Source organism: Sinocyclocheilus rhinocerous, unplaced genomic scaffold (assembly GCF_001515625.1).
Source record: "Sinocyclocheilus rhinocerous isolate Xijiao unplaced genomic scaffold, SAMN03320098_v1.1 scaffold4576, whole genome shotgun sequence".
Taxonomy (NCBI): domain Eukaryota; kingdom Metazoa; phylum Chordata; class Actinopteri; order Cypriniformes; family Cyprinidae; genus Sinocyclocheilus; species Sinocyclocheilus rhinocerous.
The window spans coordinates 63,889-90,799 of NW_015634218.1; the positions used below are offsets into that span (position 1 = coordinate 63,889).

A 26,911-nucleotide genomic window follows, 5' to 3' on the forward strand; every position below is an offset into this window, starting at 1 on the left:
AACTCGGTCCTGCAGAGTTTAGCTCCAACCCTAATTAAACACAGCTGAACCAGCTAATTACGGTCTTATAGGTGCATCTCAATAAATTAGAATGTCGTGGAAAAGTTTATTTATTTCAGTAATTCAACTCAAATTGTGAAACTTGTGTATTAAATAAATTCAATGCACACAGATTGAAGTAGTTTAAGTCTTTGGTTCTTTTAATTGTGATGATTTTGGTTCACATTTAACAAAAACCCACCAATTCACTATCTCAACTAATTAGAATATGGTGACATGCCAATCAGCTAATCAACTCAAAACACCTGCAACGGTTTCCTGAGCCTTCAAAATGGTCTCTCAGTTTGGTTCACTAGGCTATACAATCATGGGGAAGACTGCTGATCTGACAGTTGTCCAGAAGACAATCATTGACACCCTTCACAAGGAGGGTAAGCCACAAACATTCATTGCCAAAGAAGCTGGCTGTTCACAGAGTGCTGTATCCAAGCATGTTAACAGAAAGTTGAGTGGAAGGAAAAGGTGTGGAAGAAAAAGATGCACAACCAACCGAGAGAACCGCAGCCTTATGAGGATTGTCAAGCAAAATCGATTCAAGAATTTGAGTGAACTTCACAAGGAATGGACTGAGGCTGGGGTCAAGGCATCAAGAGCCACCACACACAGACGTGTCAAGGAATTTGGCTACAGTTGTCGTATTCCTCTTGTTAAGCCACTCCTGAACCACAGACAACGTCAGAGGCGTCTTACCTGGGCTAAGGAGAAGAAGAACTGGACTGTTGCCCAGTGGTCCAAAGTCGTCTTTTCAGATGAGAGCAAGTTTTGTATTTCATTTGGAAACCAAGGTCCTGGAGTCTGGAGGAAGGGTGGAGAAGCTCATAGTCCAAGTTGCTTGAAGTCCAGTGTTACGTTTCCACAGTCTGTGATGATTTGGGGTGCAATGTCATCTGCTGGTGTTGGTCCATTGTGTTTTTTGAAAACCAACGTCACTGCACCCGTTTACCAATAAATTTTGGAGCACTTCATGCTTCCTTCTGCTGACCAGCTTTTTGAAGATGCTGATTTCATTTTCCAGCAGGATTTGGCACCTGCCCACACTGCCAAAAGCACCAAAAGTTGGTTAAATTACCATGGTGTTGGTGTGCTTGACTGGCCCGCAAACTCACCAGACCTGAACCCCATAGAGAATCTATGGGGTATTGTCAAGAGGAAAATGAGAAACAAGAGACCGAAAAATGCAGATGAGCTGAAGGCCATTGTCAAAGAAACCTGGGCTTCCATACCACCTCAGCAGTGCCACAAACTGATCACCTCCATGCCATGCCGAATTGAGGCAGTAATTAAAGCAAAAGGAGCCCTTACCAAGTATTGAGTACATGTACAGTAAAAAATGTTTTTTTATTGGTCTTATGGAGTATTCTAATTTGTTGAGATAGTGAGTTGGTGGGTTTTTGTTAAATGTGAGCCAAAATCATCACAATTAAAAGAACCAAAGACTTAAACTACTTCAGTCTGTGTGCACTGAATTTATTTAATACACGAGTTTCACAATTTGAGTTGAATTACTGAAATAAATGAACTTTTCCACGACATTCTAATTTATTGAGATGCACCTGTATTTATGAATCCGGAGGAGAGTTTTCGGGAAGGTCCGTTTTAAGCATAAATTACTCAGAATTTACTCATATATTTCCGAATGTTTCATGAATGAGGCCCATTGATACAAAACTAAATATGCAGTCAAAAAAAAAAATCCACCAAACAGAAATCCAACAAATACCTTTAGTCATTTGCAGTAATGACATCTTACTCTCGCAAGCACGAGAGTGATGTTTTGTGCATTACTGTACATGTTTAGGTAGCAACGTCGTTTTGAAGCAACACCAATATCTATGGTAACATCCTAAACTGTAAAATGACCATACAAACTATTATTTAAACAACTTTACAGTGCAAACAATACGGTTTGGCTTTTATAAAGTGACAAACATCACATTTCAGCCTAATAAATGATTATTTATGTTACATATAACTGGTCTGGGAAAAAAAACAGCAAACAGGCTGAATGAAAATGCAAATTCACTCTCTGACAGTAGGTGGCGTTTATGGAAAAGCAGAAATACAGTGGTTACATCTGAACACAAAGCAGTGATGCGCTTATAAACACTGCTATATTAGGCATCATATGGATATAATATGAAACAAAAATGCCATCGAAACTTTTCTCAAGTCAGTTCGCTTCAGCTTATTTATTCATATAACCAAATAAAAACTCCTTGGATTTGCGCAAACGACATGAATGGCCTATTTCGAAGTCACAACAGCATATGTAAGTGTATAATAGGCAACAAATTTGCAGGTATGAAACTAAGCATGTGCAACTTGACAAGTTTGCAGAGACAAGTGATGTCTGCCCACAATCACGGCCAGTTTATCAACACACTATTTGTTAAAATCTATTCACAAATACATTTGAAACACTTTTACATGACTTCAACTAACAAAAACTACAATAATACATATTACATAAGCATGCAAATACATATTATGTATTTATTATTGTTACAAGCAATATTAATAGTCATTTTCAGGCTTTTCAGACATGATGGTCAAGGTCACAGAGGTGAGTTTAATTTCATTTCTAAAAATGCTAAAAAGCTGAATCATTTTATGTTTAAGGTCATTTCAAGCTCATTTAGTTTTATATGTGCCAGAAAGTGATGAAATCTGAAGCCAGCAATATAGTAATTTCGAAACAATAGTATTGTTGGGTGAAACATTTAAAGTGATTTTTGCCAAACAATGTTGATATTTGAAAGCACCAAAACAAACACGGCCATACCCCAACAAGACCTCGCCCCTATTTTGATAGCTCCGCCCCATACGTACGATCACAACTCTGGCAGCGACGATGGAGGAATCTGCTCCAATATTTACACGGGTCCTACATCTTGCCTGATCGTAACCCTTCTTTTTAATGTTTTGTTCCTCCGAAATTTTCCTCTTTTTTTTATCTGCCATCTCTCGCTATCTATAGTCAATCTGCTAATATCCGTCCTGTGCACTCACTGAGCATTCTCTTCTCCCTATCATTACTAGACACGCCCCTTACTGCTGATTGGCTGCGAGTTTGTTTTGGGACTCGGTCCGACACTGTGGTCAAAATGACCCTGCATGTGTTCTGTTCAACATTTAACCAGTGCTGGGTTGCCAAATAACCCAAAAATGTTTTTAACCCAGCATTTTTTAGAGTGTGGCCAAGTTATTAGTTTGTAATTTTTAATTTCCACCAGTTTGACCCATTCAGGTCAAAAAGTAGGAGGTTCTCTTTCCATTAAAAGCATAATCAGTCAATCACAGTGACATGGAAGCACTGCAACTCTCTCACGTGACTTTTCACAACATGTTTTAGGAGTTTAGTAAGAACACAATGAGCTCATGAGAGGCAAACCAGCCAAAACATTATCCACTGCTGTCACTTTAGAAATATGTGTGCTTTACACACATTTCATAATATTTGTTTTGTTTTATTTTTGTACAGTCTCATCCAAGTATGAGTAAGTACAAACAACATGCCTTAACAGACACCACTAAAAATATGATTTATGTTTTAAAGGTGACTCTTTACAGACTCAAGCAGGTGGAATCATGTGTGAATAGATGAAAAGAGGCATTTTACTGTTTACTTTTACCAAAAATAAAGGCTCAAAAATGATTTTTTCCCCCACAGCAATGACACAGAAGAACAATTTTTGGTTCCAAAAGAGAACCTTTCAGTGAACAGATCTTAAAATTGTAATAATCTAAAGAATCTCTTTTTTCCACTATAAAGAACCCTTTGTCCATTGGAAAAGATCCATGGGCATTAAAGGTTCTTTATGGAACCATCGATGCAAATCGATTGATTTTTAAGAGTGTATCAATTGTGATAACCACTATTTCTGTGCCAGGAGGAGGGGAAAGGGGCGGAGCCAAACAAAAACAACACCATTACCACAAACTAGAGAGAGAGAGAGAGAGAGGGAGGGAAAGAGACACAGCAGAGTGTTCCCTGTGTTCAGTGGTGATGAGTGGAAGTTAAGGACATCTCTCTCTAAATCAATGTGTCACTCAAAGTGAACATTTAACAGTGAGCAGCCGGAGGATCATTTGGGCAGAGACTCCAGCAGGACATGCAGACACATGCAGGGACACGTGGACCGAACTTAAACCGCACTTAAAGAACAATTTGCACCAGAACACAAAATGAGACTGTCACCCATCATCCTATGACAGGAGACACGCCGGGGGACGGACAACAAGAAAGAGGGACAGAAAGGACAGGGGTGGATCTGTGATGACTTTCACTTCAGGGACAACAACATCCAACCTTCCTGGAGAGACGCTGAAAGGATAAAGCAAAGAGAAAGAGAGAAAGAGCCGGGAACATCAGCACACCATCCTGGTAAGAGCTGTTTGTCTGATTACAAATGTGATGAAGTCAAATGAATCATGCTCTCTGGCTTTCACCTTTATACTTTGATTCAACTTACAGAAACATGTTACAAACGAATAGACTGGCAGCTAAATCATGCAATGAAAAGATTTCAAAACACATATATTTCCAGGATTTGCAGAATAGCTTTGTAGAAATGAGCATGACTTTGCATGATATTTAATTAATTTCCATTTCTTTGCCAGACCTGGGAAAAAAAAAGCCTGATTCCAGGTTTTCCTTCGCAGGGAAAACCCATGACATTTAGAGAATAATTAAATGTATTAATTTAGCTGATGCTCAAATCACAAGCAATATAATTTTTACATTTTGATTAAACATTTTGGAACTAAACATAACTACAACAAAATTAGATTCACTATAGACTTTTAGAAAAACTGTACACTATACGCCAAGTCATGGGTCTGATTCCCAGGGAATGCATGAACTGATGAAATGTACACCTTGAATGCAATGTAGGTCGCTTTCGATAAATGCATAAATGTAAATATATAAATGCAGAAAGATGCACAAAACTCTCATCAAAACATGTTATACCTGGTACAAATAAAAGCGTAAATGAGAAATGTTCAGCGTGGTGATGTTGTAATGATAGTAATGATCCTCTAGCACGCAGATGCAATCACACTTTCCACAGAAACAATTACTGCCTGAACTTCACATCATGCATTCAAGTACTCGAGGACTTGAGCTCAGGACAGTACATTTAGTTTCAACAAGAGCTTATGAGATAATCACCCATAAAATCAGACAAACATATTTTTAGCATTTGCTGCATCTATAGGGAAAGTTCTTCTCAGAGAACAATCAATGCAAATGATTCACTACTGATTCAAAAATCTATTGTCTTTGTCATTCACCATTAAAAATAAAGGTTATTTATTGGCACTGATGGTTCCATCAAGAACCTTTAATCTCCATAGAACCTTTCCATTCCATAAAAAGGTTCTTCAGATTATTAAAATGTTAAAAACCCACCTCATGAAATCTTTATTTTTAAGAGTGTTGTAGTAATATAAACTGCATTACTGAATGAATCTACTGTATACTTGAACTCAATAATAAAGACTTTTAATTAATTCCTAACAAATTCATCCCACATCATCACATGAATCCCTTGAGCTGGATTTGAGGCCAAAAGACAGGCTCTCGGTCTGAAAGTAGAGACTATATTTGCATCTCCTAAGTGAATACCAGCACTCGCAGGTCAGAAAAAGAAAATTACATTTAATGCATACTGAAAACGACCCAAGAAAGCCAGAGGAATGAGAAGCTGAGACCCCAATGACATCAGCGGCTCAAGCACTATGTCCACTATGACATCATCCCAGTCGAGTTCAAATTCTAATCGGATTTGAAATCCATGAAATCTAAGTCAGATTTTGAATTCTGAACAATGACGTAATGCAGCATTCACATGCGTGACTCTATGGAAGTGGTTCTGGCATCGCTCGTTACAGCAAAACAGATCCATGTGCTGCTTTATTGGTGATGACACCAAAACGCTGTGTCTATATCACAAAACTGAAGGAAAAAGAAAGCACGACATAAGTGCAAGGATATAATAAAAATAAGTATCAAACAGCATTATTAAGTTGATGTTTCGGTCACTTTGATAGATATGTCTTTTTTCTAGTTGGAATGTGGTAATTGTGACATGACGTAAAGGGTTAAACATTACGCAAAGGGCCATTTTTACACTTAAAGGCAGGGTATGTGATTTTTCAAAAACACTTTAGAAAACTGATTCGGGCCGAATAGAAAGTTTATAAAACAACAACAACTGTTAATACAGTGCAGAAATGCAATACAGGGTTGGAAAAATCCTACAGACAGACAGTGAGCATGTTTCCTAAATCAATGCCAAAACAAGTACACAACAAAAACCTCTCTAATAAAGGTTCAATACAGTTATGTAATTTTTAAAGAATATATGATTCATCATGCATGTTTGTAGCATGAGGTTACGGATCCTTGCTGAGGGTCTTGTGCAATCTTGTTTATATTCTGCTTGATTGGAATACATTTCCCTTTGATGACTCAAGGCTATGAATGTTTGTTTGTACATTCAGTCCAAACCACAAGACACATGATTTAGACATTAAAAATAAGTAAATGAAAAGCATTAGATAAAGTAGTAAGAAGCGTTAAACTACTGTCCCAACTACATCACCTCCCTGCAGCCGTACTATTGTTTTAAAGCTCTCTGTTCAGTGTTTGCTTCTGAAACAATCCCTGAAATGAGTGGGAAGGAGCTCTTCCTTACTAATGAACACAATGAAAAACATGAGCGCTGAGTCTGTTGCTATGGGAGATGCTCTGTACACACAACACCGCACACCAGGCACTGCGTGTGATCGATTTTCCCATCCGTGAATTTGTGATTTCAGTGCTGGGGTGTAAATCTGTGACTCAGTTATTCAATGACTGGAGAGATTAGGGAAACAAAATCTGACATAAATCATACATTAACATGCACATATGTAGCAAAAACTTCTTATGAATGCTTTGTAAAGCCTTCTTAGGATTTGATCTGATGTTCAGACTGTATGTCCTGAGACTTTATAAAGACTCTTCAAAACTCAAGTGCATCTCAGATTTGACCTTTAATGCCTGATATTTTGTGTTTTGTGCATCATAAGGGTTTGCAGCTCTTGTTAGAAAAGGTGAGTGACATTTAGCAACTAAAAGTAGCTTCTCTCATAAGGTACCTGTGGCTGAACTGCATTTTCAGATAAGTTAAGAGAATGACATTTGGTCTCCAGTGTCACAACAAATGAAATCATATATCTGTTGTTAATGTAAATTTCCACAACCGGTGTAATCTGATTCACACACAAATGACTCTTATTAAAAGATTCTTTTAATGAATCAGTCAGATCAGTGACCACATTAACATGACTTACACAATGAACTTTACCATTACTGTCAGTAATACCAGTCACAAAATTAATATACTGTGCGTATTTTTGTATATTTGTATATTTTTTATTAAAATTAATATATTTGTATTAATATAAATTAAAATATTATTTAATTATCCTTATATACAAGTTGTCATATGAACAGCTTGTCAGTACTGCAAAGATTTAAGTTTCAAGAATCTTAAGTACACTACATTTTCATTTTGTGACATCCCTGACAGTAATGATAAAGTTCAGATGAGAGCATTCACTGATTCAGTTAGCAAAACATTCATCAAACTGATTCAAACCAGTGAGTCTTGGGCTTTTGGGTCTTTTTGAAAATGGTGCAGAACACACAGGGCCACATTATCCACCATATGTAATTCTCTCTGCTTATCCGTTAATCTATGACACAATAAACAGACATAAACAAAAACATCCAGAAACATTTACGTATATAGCAAAACTTGTGTGGCCGAACTTGCGTATACAACAAAACCAGTGTGTGGCCTAGTGGTTTAAGATAGACTGGAATCGGAAGGGATTTAGCATCAATTCCTGCAAGGCACAGTCCAAAAGCTGGCTAATTCTAATGGTTCAGAGTAATTCACTTACAGATGCTTTACCAGGGCAAAACAGACCATTTTTTTGGAAAATCACCAAAGACCTTCCAAGGTTTTTAACACAATACATGTTTCATTAGCTAATGGCTTTACATTTCATTTAACAAAGGGACTCAAATGACGAGGAGCTCTTAGGGTCATTCAAACAGGATGCAAACTTACATTACATCAGTGTTGCTTTTTAATTGTCATTCTACAGTATGAACACATGCGTCAGACATGCATCACTGCCTGCTGCATTGCTTCTGAATCAGACGACTGCTTTAAGATTGCATGGCAAGCCCAGTTGACCCTAAAATCACATCAAATGCATAAAATAAAATGTCGTTTTTTACATTACTGTCCAAAAATATGGGTTCAGTAAGATTTTTTTTAACAGAAATTAATGCTTCTATTAAGCAAAGATACATTAACATGATCAAAAATGGCATCTAAAATGTTGCAAAACATTTATATTTCCAATAAATGCTGTTTTTTTGTATTTAATCAAATAATTCTGGAAAAATGTATGTTTACACCAAAAATACGAAGCAGTAGGCCTACAACTGCTTTCAACATTTATAATTAGAAATGTTTCTTGAGCTACAAATCAACAAATTAGAACGATTTCTGAAGGATCATGTGACACTGAAGACTGCAGTAATTTTAGATCAAATAAAAGCATTCTTGGTGAGCATAAGAGATTACAAATAAATAAATAAATAATACTTCCATTGTATATTTTATTTATTTATATAAATAAATAAAATATATTATAGAAATATTATAATTTGATATGACTTTTAATGGGGATACAAATAAATATTCCTACTGCGTACAAAACCTTTTATCTGTTCATGTTCCAGCACAAAGACACATCTCAGAGAGCCATGACCGTCCTCACTTTGAAGCGCTTTCTTCTGGCCCTGCTGACCATCACCCTGTCCAGACCCGACCCTGCTTCGCTTGGGTTCGCCGAGGAGTTTGAAAGTCGAGACGACGTACTCGAAAGCGAGTTCATGTACGCCAGTCGTCCCAAACGCTCCGCCGACCCTCCCAGCGCCTCGGACCCTGACAAATGCTCCTACACCTTCATCGTGCCTCAGCGCAAAACCACGGGCGCCATCTGCGTGAACTCTAAAGAGCCGGAAGCCCTGCTGGAGAACCGCGTGAACAAGCAGGAGCTGGAACTGCTGAACGGAGAGCTGCACAAGCAGCGGCGGCAGATCGAGACACTGCAGCAGCTGGTGGAGGTGGACGGCGGCGTGGTCAACGAGGTCAAGCTGCTTCGCAAGGAGTCGCGCAACATGAACGCCCGGGTCACGCAGCTCTACATGCAGCTGCTGCACGAGATCATCCGCAAGAGAGACAATGCGCTCGACGGTTCTCAGCTGGAGAATCGCGTGCTGAATCACACTTCAGAGATGCAGCAGTTAACCGCGCGTTACCGGGATCTGGAGCACAAATACCAGCACCTTTCATCGCTTGCGAGCAATCAAAGCGCGCTTATAGTGCAGCTAGAAGAGCAATGCAGGAGAGGAGGCTTTGTTGGTGGTGGTGGAGGTGGAGGAGCAGCTGGTGTTGTACGACAAACACGACCTTACCAGCCAACTGCAATCCTCCCGCAGCCACCACAACATCGCCAACCACCTCCACCTCCGGTCCATCATTCCCCAGCCAGGCCTTTCCACCCACCGACCTACACCCGCCACAATAACCAGATCACCAATGAAATCCAGAGCGACCAAAATGTCAAAGCAATGCCACCAACTTTACCGACGGTGCCCCCTGAAACACACAGCTCCTCAACAGATAAACCTTCAGGTGAGTCTCTTCAACGTCAATACTTCTGTCATGATTTACTCAGCCTCATGTTGTTCCACACCCATATGACTTTGGATAGTGTTTGAAACATCAGAGATATAAAAATATTTTTAACCCCTTTGCATCAACCTAAAAAAGGTACTTAAAGAGTTAGTTCACCCAAAAATGAAAATTAGCCCATAAATTACTCACCCTCATGTCATCCTAGGTGTATATGACTTTCTTCTTTCAGACGAATCCAGTCAGAGTTATATTAAAAGGGCTAATTTTCATTTTTGGGTGAACTAACCCTTTAAAGGACAAAAATGTCCATGTCTAAATATGATCATAAAAACATAATATTTCATCGAACATAATTACCAAAACTTCATTCTTTTTTAGGGTTTTAATCCTTTAAATGCCAGTTTGTTTACATAATGTCACTGTTGATTTTTATTTAAAAAACACAAAATATCTATTCCATATAATTAATGCTAAGCATTTTTTTATTATTATTTTAGTCATGGATATGTAAATGATTAGAAATAACATTAATTTTGATACATTATTTTTTGTGCAATGTCAGATTTTTAAAAAATAAAAAAACCTACCACACACACACACACACACACACACACACACACACACATGTCTGGTCAGCTATCCTTGTGGGGACTCTCCATAGGCGTAATGGTTTTTCTACTGTACAGACCGTATATTCTATTGCCCTACACCAACCCTACCCCTAAACCTACCCCTCACAGGAAACTTTCTGCATTTTTAGATTTTCAAAAAACTTCATTCTGTATGATTTATAAGCTTTTGTACCCGTGGGGACCACAATTTAGGTCCCCACCATGACACGAGTCCCCATGAGTCTGTGTGTAGTCAGGTTTAAGTCCCCACCAGGATATATAAACCAGTACACACACACACACACACACACAGTGATTATTAAACCTAATTATTAAGCCCGTGCCCCCGATTTCTCAGTACACACGTACAAACTAAAGCAATAAACCCACACAATTATAATTGCATCATTTGAATTCAATTGGCCATTTTTTTTTTCAGCAAAAGCAGAAAACAAGAGAAAAAAGTATTTGCTCCATAGGTCAGACTTCAGAAAATGGTGAAAAAATGGTGTAAAAAAAAAAAAGTAAACAATTAAAAAACAATAAAAATGTGAAGCCTTGCCAACAGAATGAAAGCCTTTTAACAAAGAATGCATGATTTTATGGTTAAATGGCACTGGGTTTAATTGGGGGGTTAATGGGGATATTTTTGTCCTTAAGGTCCTCATTCCTGAGATGTCTGATAGAAAATGAGGGTCAAATATTAAAATTGCAATACAAATGCACATTTTTACAAAATGTATACCGTTTTGCATTAACAGCCAAAATGATCAAAAAAAAAAAAAAAAAAAGGAAAGAAAAGAAAAAGACAAAAAATCTTAAGGACGCACAAGGGTTAATGAAACCTGAAATCTTTTCTTTCTCTCAATTGAAAGTCCAGATAACCAAAACTTGAAGATCCAAAATTGGTCATAGAGGCATCGTAAAACAAATCCAAATCTTGAAGAGATACGATTTCTTTATATAATGAACAGAATTATTTTAGGCTTTTATATAAACACACATACGCAGAGCACATCACATATGGTAAACATGGAAGCTTAAACATGCGTGCCTAAATAAAATCGTTCATCGTATAAAGTGATTATCTCTGTCTTTTGAAGATTAACCAAAGTCTTATGGGCTTGGAAAGACATGATGGTGAGTAAATGATGAAAATGTTATTTTTTTATCCTTTTAATAAACCAAAGCAATTCTGACTTACTTTCTTATGTGGAACATAAAAAAATATATTTTAAAAAATGTGGGGGTTTTTTAGTCCATAAAATGCAAGTCAATGGGGTTGAATGTTGTTCTTTCATTATATGGACAAAAAATATTTTTCAAAATATCTTCAAATAGATTAAAAGATATAAGGGCGCATAAATGATGGCAGAATATACATTTTTGGATGAACCATCCCTCTAAATCAGTGTAATTATTGAATGGTTTATATAAAGACGTATGAAGATACACATTGAGTTGCACCAATTGTAATGTAAAAAACGGCACCAAAAAGTGGTATTGTTTGGTACTGTATATCCAGCACCCTCCAAAAGTTTAGTAAAAGTGGGATTTTTAATAATATTAGCATAAATTCTCCATTTTGTGATGACTTTGCTTTGATAAGTTACAGCACAAACTCTAAAAACAAACATTTTAAAAAACATAAAAAAAACAATGAATCCAGAATTTAGAAAACATCTTTAACCCTGCTGAAAAAAACTTAAATAAAGAAGTAATCTTAAACCAGTCTAAGCCAGTTTGCTGGTCTAAACTAAACCAGCTAAAACCATCTTAAACCAGACCAACAAACTATTTAAGTGCTGGTTTAAGTGGGTTATTTTCAACAGAGACCGAATCTTGTTTTAATTAGTCTGTTGTGCACTAAATTTAATTGCCAATCAATCAGTAATCTGACTGTCATGCACGATTTGTGACGTAAACAAAAAGATATTACTGTCGCAATGATAACTGCAAGTTACTTTAATCCATTTATTCCAAGAACTGACAAGGATTTATGCTCATACTGTCCAAAACTCCTCTTTGAAACCTGGTCCATTTCCAAACATTGGAAGGATACTGTATGTTATGAATAGAGTTAAGTAAAGAAACATTAAGCTCTGCCTAAATTACAGAAAGCATTAAAGAAAACATTTCCTTACAAAATCATGACGCAAGTCTCTGCAAAGCATTATGTATACGCAACAGGATCGGGTGAGTAATGAGAAACATCTAAACATTACGCAGCCAGCCATCTTCCTTTTCTTGCAGTGTTTCAGCAGATTTACAAGGTTAATTGTATTTTGCACACTGAGTATGATAAATATGTATGGATACGCCTAAGTGGTTTGGTTACATCAGTGCTTCCAAAGAAAACAGCCTAAAAGTTCAGCGACACAAGCAACACGTGGATTTCCCTGCCGCTGATCACTCAGAGCTTGGCCTCCGTCCCATTACAACACAATCATTTGGCAACACATCTTCTGAACTAAGAGTGCACATTAATCTTGGGAGGAAAACCCTCCAAGACATGAACCAATTGAAAGTCCTTAAATGGGGGATTCCAGACACTTTTGCAGAGGAATCTGTGGTTTGATGGAAGGGGTCTGTTTAAGTGTTGTTTAATATTCTGCTATATGGGAATTTCTTTGTGGTAACTGAGAATTGTTTGCCTCGAGATGCTCAAATGAAATGCAGTGTAGGAACATAAATAATGGGGTGATGGTGCGGTTGTGATTATGAATCAGTTCACACTTTTCTGAAATATCCCTCACAAAAACCAAAACACACATACAGGGTATATTATGGAAGCTTGTTTCTGCCATGAGATGAAAAAAAAGTAATCTCACAATTCTGAAAAAAAAAAGGCAGAATTGTGAGACACAAAGTTAGAACTGCAATTCTGAGAAGTTGGAATTGTGAGATATAAACTTTGCAATTAGTAGGAAAAAAGTCAGAATTGTGAGATAAAAAGTTGCAATGACCTTTTTTCATTTTTTATCCTGTGGTGGAAAAAAAATACAAATTGCAAGAACTCAGAATTCAGAGAAAAAAACATCAGAATTATGAGATATAAACTCAGAACTGAGAAATATAAATTCAGAATTCTGAGAAAAAAAGTCAATTAACTTTTTAATATTTTTTATCCCATGGCAGAGATAAGCTTCCATACTTTATCCATGGCAGTCCTCTGCAAATCAATCTTGTCACCCTGTTTTCTTTATAACATGCCATTAAATCACGCCTCTGGAAGTTATTAGCACGATTTTCACCCACAACAAACAACTGTAATGTGCTAATGTGCTTTGTTTTAACAGATTCATGCGCACTTAACAATAAAATACTGACTTGCTACTAGGCCTGGGCGATAAAAGGGTATCGATATTTATCGACGGTACACCTTCTTCGATATCGATAGAAAAATTGTTCGATATAGCGCACGATATAGGCACGTGCTATGAGTGACGCAGACAGCACACACAAACACGAACACATGCTGAAATGAGTGCTGTGCCTGCCTGTGATGAGGAGATTGTGAATAAAGAATGAATATTAGTCATACTTGCTACTTCATATGCACAGCACATTTAGTCTTAGTTTCCACATGCAACAGATTAGTTGGCAGTATCTTATGTCGTTTACACCTGCAAACATAAAACTCATATAATGACATGCAAAATATACATTACTATTTGTGACCCTGTCTGTGAAATCCAGGCTAAAGTCTCAAAAATCTAATTATGAGATAACAAGCATCAACGTTTGATTTCAACCATTAATTTCACTATATAATTTAAATCTTTGACATGGTCTTACTCAGTCAATATTAAAGATATAAAGGTTACATTTTCACAGAATGTTATTTACCTTATGAAGGATGATTTTATATAGAAAACAGTAGACAAGCCTGTTTCACAGCCGCAGATATTTAGATCACCTCTCAGAAGAATAAAACAATGGTGTGTGAACAAAATGCAAGCCTGGTTTTCACTTAGGTTTATTTGTGTTACTAAACATATCAGATTACTCAATTGTGACCCTGTCTGTGAAATCCAGGCTAAAGTCTCAAAATCTAATTATGAGATAACAAGCATCAACGTTTGATTTCAACCATTAATTTAACTATGATTTCAATCTTTGACATGGCTTTACTCAGTCAATATTAAAGATATAAAGGTTATATTTTCACAGAATGATCTACATCTTTATGAAGGATGATTTTATGTAGAAAACAGTAAATCACAAAAAAATGACTTTAGCTGGGTTTTCTCAGGCAGGGTCACATTTGCTTTTGTTCCTTTTTTGTAAGTCGCTTTGGATAAAAGCAGCCGCTAATTGCATAAATGTAAAACATTTGTCGTCTATCAGATGCTTTTATCCAATATATCATATTAAAACATTTAAGGATGATAAAACTTCCAATGCAAATCGTTCTGGTGGATCTGATCTGATGCTTAACTGTGGCGTATAAAAAAATAAAAAAATAATTACACCCTAAAAAGCTTGTTTTATTATAGTATTTTGGGAGGGGGGAAACAAGTGAAACCAGTGAAAATGAGATTTTGCACAACGGCTTGCTCTGAAAAGATGTCCTTATACATAAAATAGAGCAGAAAAGGATGAACAACCATCTAAAAACTTGCACAGAATACAGAAGGTCCTTTCAGAAAGAGATGACTGTAGCTGGATTTCCATCACCCTGCTCTTATGCGCATTTTGAAGTATTGCATCAGAATCGAGTGATGGAAACGCTGAATTTCGAATAAAAATGCCTTAATTCACAAAAAAGTTTTTACGCTCGCTTGAGTTGGTTTTTGACTTGTGCGAAAAATGGTTAATGCGAATAATGGGAGACGGAATTGCATTTTGCGGATAAATTCCTTCAAGCGCATCAAAAAAGTAATGTGATTTTGCGCTATGGGACGGCAAATCCTGAATAGCCAGCGGACCGATCTTGTTCCACAGCATCTGAAATGTTGTTATATGGTCATTCGGAAATGCCCGAGCAAAGTCTGTCATCAAAGTATTTCTGTATAATTGAATTTATGCGATATTCCAATTTTGCGCATAAATTAAATTCGCAACTTTGGATGGAATCCCGGCTTGTGATTTCAGAGCAGACTGTGAGTAGCTCTTACTCATGAGATGAGAAGGCTCTTGCTCATTAATAGTCTGGAAAATGATCTGGTCACAAGCAGATTAATTCCAGTCCTTCCCTCTGGAGATCATAATGCTTGATTATTCAGCAGCAGACAGCGAGAAAACTACTAATCTGAAATGAAATGTCAAAAGCAGCAGTAACAGGGGACCGAGACTAATCAGAACAAAAACTGTGACGAATCAAATTTATCTGAAGAGATTCCATTGTATTTTTCTATTACCATTTGGGGGAAAAAATCAACAAGCGTGACAAAAGGTGAAGGATAATTTGAGACAGAACTTCAATGAATGTTCTATGAAAGTAGCTGACCTTTGGATTAATGTCTTGCTATAATCTGGTAACTTTGGTATGATATCAATTCGGCCTGACTCTCTACTGATGACGTACAATTTGCATGCTCACACTTAAAGGAATAGTTCACCCATAAATGAAAATTTGCTGAAAATTTACTCACCCTTAGTCCATCCAAGATGAGTTTGTTTCTTCATGGGAACAGATTTGGAGAAATGTAGCATTGCATCTCTTGCTCACAAGTGGATCCTCTGCAGTGAATGGGTGCCGTCAGAACGAGAGTCCAAACAGCTGATAAAAACATCACAATCAGTCAATATTAAAGATATAAAGGTTATATTTTCACAGAATGATCTACATCTTTATGAAGGATGATTTTATGTAGAAAACAGTAAATCACAAAAAAATGACTTTAGCTGGGTTTTCTCAGGCAGGGTCACATTTGCTTTTGTTCCTTTTTTGTAAGTCGCTTTGGATAAAAGCAGCCGCTAATTGCATAAATGTAAAACATTTGTCGTCTATCAGATGCTTTTATCCAATATATCATATTAAAACATTTAAGGATGATAAAACTTCCAATGCAAATCGTTCTGGTGGATCTGATCTGATGCTTAACTGTGGCGTATAAAAAAATAAAAAAATAATTACACCCTAAAAAGCTTGTTTTATTATAGTATTTTGGGAGGGGGGAAACAAGTGAAACCAGTGAAAATGAGATTTTGCACAACGGCTTGCTCTGAAAAGATGTCCTTATACATAAAATAGAGCAGAAAAGGATGAACAACCATCTAAAAACTTGCACAGAATACAGAAGGTCCTTTCAGAAAGAGATGACTGTAGCTGGATTTCCATCACCCTGCTCTTATGCGCATTTTGAAGTATTGCATCAGAATCGAGTGATGGAAACGCTGAATTTCGAATAAAAATGCCTTAATTCACAAAAAAGTTTTTACGCTCGCTTGAGTTGGTTTTTGACTTGTGCGAAAAATGGTTAATGCGAATAATGGGAGACGGAATTGCATTTTGCGGATAAATTCCTTCAAGCGCATCAAAAAAGTAATGTGATTTTGCGCTATGGGACGGCAAATCCTGAATAGCCAGCGGACCGATCTTGTTCCACAGCATCTGAAATGTTGTTATATGGTCATTCGGAAATGCCCGAGCAAAGTCTGTCATCAAAGTATTTCTGTATAATTGAATTTATGCGATATTCCAATTTTGCGCATAAATTAAATTCGCAACTTTGGATGGAATCCCGGCTTGTGATTTCAGAGCAGACTGTGAGTAGCTCTTACTCATGAGATGAGAAGGCTCTTGCTCATTAATAGTCTGGAAAATGATCTGGTCACAAGCAGATTAATTCCAGTCCTTCCCTCTGGAGATCATAATGCTTGATTATTCAGCAGCAGACAGCGAGAAAACTACTAATCTGAAATGAAATGTCAAAAGCAGCAGTAACAGGGGACCGAGACTAATCAGAACAAAAACTGTGACGAATCAAATTTATCTGAAGAGATTCCATTGTATTTTTCTATTACCATTTGGGGGAAAAAATCAACAAGCGTGACAAAAGGTGAAGGATAATTTGAGACAGAACTTCAATGAATGTTCTATGAAAGTAGCTGACCTTTGGATTAATGTCTTGCTATAATCTGGTAACTTTGGTATGATATCAATTCGGCCTGACTCTCTACTGATGACGTACAATTTGCATGCTCACACTTAAAGGAATAGTTCACCCATAAATGAAAATTTGCTGAAAATTTACTCACCCTTAGTCCATCCAAGATGAGTTTGTTTCTTCATGGGAACAGATTTGGAGAAATGTAGCATTGCATCTCTTGCTCACAAGTGGATCCTCTGCAGTGAATGGGTGGCTGATAAAAACACCACAATAATCCACAAGTAATCCACACCACTCCATCAATGAATGTCTTGAGAAGCGCCAAGTCGTGTGTTAGTAAGAAACAAATCCATCATTAAGATGTTTATAACTTCAAATCGTCGCTTCCGGCTAAAATATACTACATAGAGTCCTCTATCTAAAATACTGCTTTCATCAGTGAAAAAGTCATCTTGTCTGAATCAGGAGAGAAATCTGCACAGATCAAGCACCGTTTATGAGCCAAAACAGTTCAAAACAAATACGTTGGTGGATTTTGATGTGAGAGACCAACATGAGATGGATTTTTCACTGGAGGAAGCGTTATTATGGATTATGGACTAATATTTTAACCAGAAGCAACAGGTTAAAGTTAAAAACACTTTAATGATGGACTTGTTTCTTACAAACATGTAGCTTTTCACTTCACAAGACATTAACTGATGGACTGTAGTGGTGTGGATTACTTGTGGATTATTGTGATGTTTTTATCAGCTGTTTGGACTCTCATTCTGACGGCACCCATTCACTGCAGAGCATCCATTGCTGAGTAAGTGATGGAATGCTACATTTCTCCAAATCTGTTCCCATGAACAAACAAACTCATATACATCTTGGATGGCCTGAGGGTGAGTACATTCAGCAAATTTTTGGATGAACTAGTCCTTTAATCCAGTTTAATAAATGTCTCACAGCTGCTTGTTTTTCAATGCAGCTCACTTTCTATCAGACCTCCTGCAATGTATCCATGGCAGACAAACAGCTGGTACTTGCTGGGATCAGAAAGCTAAACCTACTAAAACAAGTCTCTTTTGTGTAAATCTGAATGCAATCAGTGTCTGTTTCTAAGAGGCACCAAATGGTGTGATCTTTCTTCAACATTCGCCCTCATCCAGGCATCTTCCACTAAATTCATTAGTGAACAGTCTTTAACATTACGACCTTTGGCAGAAACACTCCAAAGAGGCCAGACAACATGGGAACAATAACATGAAGGATCCCGTCTGAGAACAGAGGTGTGATTTGGCTCTTGGACTGAAGCTTGTTCGCTAACTCATTAGACTCCTTTACAGGGATGCTGGAGGCAGGATGGGTTCAGTCAGTAGCAGAGCCAGCGTGTTCATTTTCTAGATGATTTTCCATCTCCTTAGGCCAGTTTGTAGGTTGCCCAAAAAGGTGTGGAGAACATGCAGTCATAATGAAAACGGCATTGCTTCAAATGTGATGCTGGAAACTTGTGAGCCCAGATGAGAAAACAACATGTCCTCTACAATGGTTGCATAAGTGCATGGCATAATAGTACGAGGTCAGTGAGGACAAGAATTGCATGACTATTTTACAGGCTCATGCATTCAATATGTTTAGTAATTTTCAATTTTTACACCTAATAAACACTACAATCCAATAGTTGCAACACAGTTGGGACGCATCAAACTAAACGGACAGAAACAGACAAAAGAAAACAAGCTCTTGGAGGTCCTGGCCAGGCATTGCTCATCAATAAGTGACTCTCTTTCGCAATTCTGTTCTCTTAGAAAAACAAACCTAATCAGCTGTCCACAAAGACAGCTGGATCCATGGCTAGCGATGTCCAAATATAATCTAAAGCAGCTATGAACCACATCTGATTTGATTTTGACATTAAATTCAGAGATGCTGTAGAGAAAACCATGACTTAAATATTGCACGTGTTTGCTTTCCAAAACAGGGCCGTTCAAAGACTGTTTACAGGCTCTAGAGGAAGGCCACGCCAACAGCGGCATGTATCTGGTGAAGCCGGAAAATACCAACAAACTGATGCAGGTCTGGTGTGACCAGAGACACGACCCCGGCGGCTGGACCGTCGTACAGCGACGCATGGACGGATCGGTCAACTTCTTCCGAAACTGGGAGACGTACAAGGTCAGAAAGAAGTTTATTTTCAGATTTTGAGGATGAAATAACTTTAATGTGTGAAGATGCATAACATGTTTTTAAACAAATATTCTGGGTTCAGTACAAGTTAAACTCTATCAATAGCATATATAAGTCAAGTCACAATTATTTCTATAATGCTTTATATGATACAGATCGTTTCAAAGCAGTTTCACATTATTGAACTGCAAAATAACAGTGCTAATGTTGGAAAGTTATTCAATTATGAAACAAATTTCAGCTGTAAAGCAGCACTAAAAAAAAACAGGTGCCATTATTCAGCTCAATTTAGTTCAATGTTGATTCAAGTGCAAAGGTTGCAAAAATTAATTAGTTATGAAATCAAATTTACTGTAGTTCAACTATAAAGAAGCTCTACAGAAGAAAATAGTGTCATGATTCAGTTCAGTGTTGATTCAATTCTAACATACTGTTGATTTCCACACAAAATCATTTCGAAACATCCCTTAGTATTAACGACAACCAAACAGCGAAAAAAAAAATGGTATAAAATTTATTTTTTCTCATTGCTAGTGAATTTCACAATGGCAAGTAACAAGTTTTAAGTAGAACATTTTTTCTTGTAAAACATACTGTAATAATCTTTTTTACACAGTGTAATAAATAGGGGTGTGACAACATCTCGAGCCACAAGATCCCTTGATATAAAACGTGATGATATTTCTTATTGAGGTGAATATCAGTCTCATGATATCAGCACAATTGAAAATGTAATAATGATTTTATATAATAGTTCAATAAACAAGAAGTTAATATTGTGTTTAATTTGCTCTATTTCACAAATGAATTAGCTCCAAACAAAGCCACCAGGACCGTTGTGTGTTTCCGAGCAACACACTTTACTAAATGAATCTGCAGTTTTGAACGAAAAACTGTAGAACTGAAGTGACATTCATAACAAGATGATTAGTTGAAACATTTCAAAATGCACTTTTTTGTGATTTCTTAAAAATAGTGTAAAATATCATCTTGTCTTGCTCTTGTGAACCCAAAAATTGTGTATTGTCCCGTCTCGTGAGCTAAGTGTATCGTCACACCCCTAGTGTAAGTCTATGGGGGAACATATCATGCAAATAAAGATATTATCATAATGAGGTCATGCAAACATCATCGTTCAGCACTGATAAAACTGAATGCAATGCTTCAGATCTCCATCACTGGATAACAGCAGGAACTCCCCTAGAACTTCCCTTAGACAGAGTTAATTAAAGTAATGAGACACAAATTGTTCTGAAACTCTGCCGTTCGTGCATGGAGAGACTTCCATGAATAAATGTCTTAACCAGTCAGTCTCACAGCATACTGTGGCTTTTTGCGATTTCTGAAATCATCCAGAACATCACTTTAAAACGTCAAAGGAATTTGGTTATTCAAGATGGGCAAGGTTTTCAAACAAGGGCCAGGGCTTTACCACAAAAACACTGTCTGACGGAAACACTGTTTATGTCATCAGTGCCCAGAACTAAAATCAGGACCAGAAGAGCCAATGTGAAGGGAATGTCCTAATAACTATATCCACTCAACTGCTCTGGAAGTATTTTGAAAAGCACTAAAATGTATTATTAAAATAAAATGAAAAATGAATTTGTATGCAAATGTGAATGTTGCATAAATATTCTTTAAAATTTCTCCACTGTGTTGCATGGAAAAACTTAACAGCATTTAGGTTTGAAATGACTTGTGGGTGTGAGGAAATAATGACAGAATTGTATTTTCTGGTTGAACTATTTCTTTAAACAATGAGTAACACAACAGCAGTGTGGAGTTAAAGTCTTAGCTGGTGATTTATCACATGCATTAGTAAGTTCTGTTCCTGTTTCCTCACGATATACTAGGTGTTCAGCTGGCTCGTCTGTGACATAATGTGCAATTTCTGTCCGCCATCAGCTAGTTACATGCAGTATGTTCTCAGGTGTTTTAGATACTGCGGTCAGACCTGCTTCCTCTGAATGAATAATGAGTCCTAATGCTGACACGGCTAAATACAAACACATGTGTACGATGTTGGTGGAGTTCTTTTATATTTCATCGCCTGGCAGGATTCAAGATCTGACAAAGGGTGTATAAAACAAAAATGAGCATGACCAGTTCTGAATAAAACTATAAAAACTATTTCACAGATTTGACCATAGTTAAGCTTTAATATGTATATATATATATATATATATAAACTTAATAAAATATTCATTAAAATATTTTAAATTTAAAAACAATATAATATAATATAATATAATATAATACATAATGTAGGAAAAAAGTAGCTTAATTATATTTATATAAAATATTTTTATAATATATATATATATACATATAAATAAATAAGCTACTTTTCCTACATTATGTATTATATTATAAACACATTTCTGTATTGCAACAGAAAATAGTAGGAAATATTTCAGTGGTACTTGATGCGTCACTACTTTCATCAGCCACTTAGATTTTTCGTTGTAAATATAAATATCTCTTATGTCATAAATAAATAAATGCAAAAACAAGAGGACAGTGATGTAGAATTATGGTTAAGGATGCAACATCATAACCTGAAATGTTAAAGTGCCCCTATTATGGGTAATGAAAGGTTCATATTTTGGTTTTGAGAGTCCCCAACAACAGGTTGACATGCATGCAAGGTCAAAAAACACTTTCATTGTCTTATAATATGCATTTATTTTTTACCTTACTAGCTCAAGGACTCCCAAACGAGTGTGAGGAAATAATGACAGAATTGTATTTTCTGGTTGAACTATTTCTTTAAACAATGAGTAACACAACAGCAGTGTGGAGTTAAAGTCTTAGCTGGTGATTTATCACATGCATTAGTAAGTTCTGTTCCTGTTTCCTCACGATATACTAGGTGTTCAGCTGGCTCGTCTGTGACATAATGTGCAATTTCTGTCCGCCATCAGCTAGTTACATGCAGTATGTTCTCAGGTGTTTTAGATACTGCGGTCAGACCTGCTTCCTCTGAATGAATAATGAGTCCTAATGCTGACACGGCTAAATACAAACACATGTGTACGATGTTGGTGGAGTTCTTTTATATTTCATCGCCTGGCAGGATTCAAGATCTGACAAAGGGTGTATAAAACAAAAATGAGCATGACCAGTTCTGAATAAAACTATAAAAACTATTTCACAGATTTGACCATAGTTAAGCTTTAATATGTATATATATATATATATATATAAACTTAATAAAATATTCATTAAAATATTTTAAATTTAAAAACAATATAATATAATATAATATAATATAATACATAATGTAGGAAAAAAGTAGCTTAATTATATTTATATAAAATATTTTTATAATATATATATATATACATATAAATAAATAAGCTACTTTTCCTACATTATGTATTATATTATAAACACATTTCTGTATTGCAACAGAAAATAGTAGGAAATATTTCAGTGGTACTTGATGCGTCACTACTTTCATCAGCCACTTAGATTTTTCGTTGTAAATATAAATATCTCTTATGTCATAAATAAATAAATGCAAAAACAAGAGGACAGTGATGTAGAATTATGGTTAAGGATGCAACATCATAACCTGAAATGTTAAAGTGCCCCTATTATGGGTAATGAAAGGTTCATATTTTGGTTTTGAGAGTCCCCAACAACAGGTTGACATGCATGCAAGGTCAAAAAACACTTTCATTGTCTTATAATATGCATTTATTTTTTACCTTACTAGCTCAAGGACTCCCAAACGATTCGCTCAACGATTCGTTTTTCCAAACCCCTCTGCTTAACGTTAATCTGCTGTGATTGGTCCGATTGGTCTCAGTTTCATTTCATCACGCCTGTAGTGCCTGATAAAGCAGCGTTTGTGAGCGCAGTGCTGCTTTGTGTACAGCATTACCGGGGAAACCGCTATTTTTCCCGCTCCAAAAGCGGCACCTAGTGGCAAAGAATGAATTTGCATTTTCATTCAGACCAACACGAAAAGACCAACAAGTTGACGTCAACATGAAACTTGCTTGGGATTCGTTTTAAAAACGACTCGTTTCAATGATTCAGAGTCGACTCTTTCTTTTGAGAGACAATAACTTTATACACGGTGCACTTTCATATTTAAAACTTTGCAGGATGTTTTCATTCACTTAGAGCTGTGTTACACACTGCATGAAAGCTAATTAATAATCAAAAATCCATAATAGGGGCACTTTAAAAAAGCTTTTAAAGACCATTCATTGTAGCAGACATCATGCATCAGAGGGTTAATATATTTGTATAATATATATTAATAAATACTTTTTTGTATTATTTTGAGCTGGAACTTTTTGTTCAACAATCTGTTTCTTTGTCTTTTCTATCTTAGCAAGGATTTGGGAACATCGATGGTGAATACTGGCTTGGTTTGGAGAACATCTACTGGCTGACCAATCAGGGCAACTATAAGCTGCTGGTGACGCTGGAGGACTGGTCAGGCAGGAAGACGTTCGCAGAATACGCCAGTTTCCGGTTGGAGCCGGAGGCGGATTTCTACAGGCTGCGGGTGGGTCGTTACCATGGCAACGCTGGGGATTCGCTCACCTGGCACAATGGGAAACAGTTCACCACACTGGACAGAGATCACGACGTGTACACAGGTATCAAACCAGCACTGATCGAGCACCACAACCAACTGCTTTACACAGGGTCACTGTCCAATAAGGGCTTTAAAATGTGCAGGTTCTAAAACCCAGAAACGAGCTCGCATTAATGAACTTCTGACTCCATCATCCCAAAATCAGTTTTTTTTATTTATTTATTTTTATTTATTAAATAAGGTGTGTGGTTAACACAAGCTCAAAATATTTTCACGTTTTATTCTATAACATAAAATACATCAGTAACAGGGTTATTATACAATATATTAAAATAAATAAATAAATAAAAAGTTGTTTCAACTTAAAAAAAGTGTCTGTGCTGCTTAAAAACGTTAAGTTTAGTCAACTCAAATATCCAAGTTGTCACTTAGTACAACTTAACATTTCAAGTTGACTAAACTTTTTTTTTTTTACAGTGTAGTTAACTTAAATTAAAAATGTTTTACTTGAAATAAAATAAATGTTAAATGAAACAAAACAAAAATGTAACTATATATATATCTATTAGAAATGACAAAAACACACACAGACTAAAACTTTACAATGAAAAATGAAAATGGAAAATCTCAAATAAAAACTGATGGAAAATATTAATGAAAACTATAACATCTGATCAGTAACACCCCACTTGTGATTTTTAAGCTTTTGGTGTCTTGAAAAAGGCAGTTGCTAACAAATGGCTAAATGACACTATACAGAGTTTATTGTGTTTATTACGATTATATTTACCGTAGGCTTCAAAATTCATAAAGTCGTGTTCATTTGTGAGGATTATCTTGAGCAAAACGTGCATGAATCAAACTTTTGTTGGTCACAGACCTTATTTTCTGCATTATTCCAAAAGCCAATGAAAAAGTCCTTTGTCGAGGGAACTACTCTGGGGGAAAAAATATAATAAAATATAATTTAAAAAAAAAAGTGGTGCAGAAACAATTTTTACTCAGTAATTGCAAGTAAATTTCACAAAGAAACGGCAAGCAAAATTGAATTAAAAGTGAAATTTTAAAGTAGAAAGACTAAAATATTATTTTCTTGTAAAATGTACTCCAATAAATTGACAATTTTTACAGTGTAACAGATAATTTAATTCAATGCAGGGTGATGTTAACTTTTTTGTTGCCCTACAAAAATACATCAATGCAGTGCTCTAAATAGAATCAATGTGTAATGAGTTCACATACTCAAAAACCTAATTTCCTCTCATACAGGAAACTGTGCCCACTATCAGAAGGGTGGTTGGTGGTACAACGCCTGCGCCCACTCCAACCTGAACGGCGTGTGGTACCGCGGTGGCCATTACCGCAGCCGCTACCAGGATGGAGTTTACTGGGCCGAGTTCCGCGGAGGATCGTATTCTTTGAAGAAGGTCACTATGATGATCCGACCGAATCCCAACACTTTCCATTAGAACATCATGTGAAGGAAAATGCAAGTCTAATGCGTCCTAACTCAAAAAACGTTGTAAAAAGTGCAATGTTAATGTTTTTTTTTATTTTGGTTAATTATTGATTTTTTACTTTGTTTTTGAGTCTTATGAATTCATAATATGCAGTCACACATATCCAAAACCAAATATATGAAAGTGCAATGACTTCATGAAGGAGACATAACTCAAATCTTCTTGGGATTCTTCCCAATGGTGTCCAGGACACTGATGACCAAGTGAAAATACTAGAAAAACTTCAGTCAGACAAACCTGGCAACTCAGGCTCCACATGACCTGGAAGCTGTACAGCATCGAGTGCGTCCTTACAAGTGTGCTTAAAATGGGGATAGAGTCTGATCTTAACAGGCATCCGGTCACCTTATTCTCACTGTAAGAAGTCTAACCTTGAAGAACTGTTATTTTGAGTACTTTAGTGCTATAAAACATGACCTGTTATGTACCAACGGAGGCATTTGAGCATATAGATTCTCATTTGATCTGTTTATAGCATTGACTTCCAATACAGGGTACACTGCAATTGGACATCCTAAAGGTATTTCTAATGCAAAAATGAAAATTCTGTTGTCGTTTAGAGGTAAATTTAGCCTAGTCGTTGCGAATGCATCTGTTTAATAGATAAAGTGTTAATGAGATGTGAACTGGTTAAATGAACACATTTAATCACAGATGCAAAGCCTCTGAAAACTTCAATGGCTAGACTACATTTACTAGCACAAATGCAATACTTCCTTTTCATTTAGTTTGTTTTAGCATTGACTTTCAATAAAGGGTACATTGCAATTGTGCCCTGAAGTGGACTACATAGGATACATTTCTGTCAACATTTAGAGGTACATCTAGTCTTTGTTTATGCATCTATTTGTAATTTAAAAGACACGAATCAGTTAAATGAACCACAAATGCGAGGCCTCTGCAAAAGTCACAAATGCAAAACACGTCTGTCTTGTATATTATTGTCTACATGACTGTTTTAGTGTAACATTGCGTTCAGCATTCATATGTCCATGAATGATTTCACTCTGGTCCTTTAGACTGAGTGCTCTTTTGAAACCATTTGTATATAGAAAATATGAGTGAGTGTTTTTGTAATGCAAAGTATGGTTGTGTTGTGTACTTACAGAATTTTCCAATAAATTATGTACAGCTACTATGTTGTAGAGACAAGCTCTTC

General features: G+C 36.4%; 2 protein-coding genes across 2 annotated transcripts in view; one reads left to right on the plus strand and one right to left on the minus strand.

The window, feature by feature from the left end:
* LOC107745450 (ras-specific guanine nucleotide-releasing factor RalGPS1-like) overlaps window positions 1-26,911 on the minus strand; it is a gene marked incomplete at its 5' end in the record, with an annotated part of 111,928 nt that overhangs the window by 54,272 nt on the left and 30,745 nt on the right. The gene's annotated exons all lie outside the window — the stretch shown is intronic.
* angptl2a (angiopoietin-like 2a) lies at window positions 4,019-26,884 on the plus strand. The gene is made up of 5 exons (XM_016559320.1): window positions 4,019-4,444; window positions 8,870-9,827; window positions 19,466-19,659; window positions 24,023-24,293; window positions 25,502-26,884. The coding sequence occupies exons 2-5, from the start codon at window positions 8,894-8,896 to the stop codon at window positions 25,699-25,701; spliced, it is 1,599 nt and encodes a 532-aa protein (XP_016414806.1). The 5' UTR covers window positions 4,019-4,444; window positions 8,870-8,893; the 3' UTR covers window positions 25,702-26,884.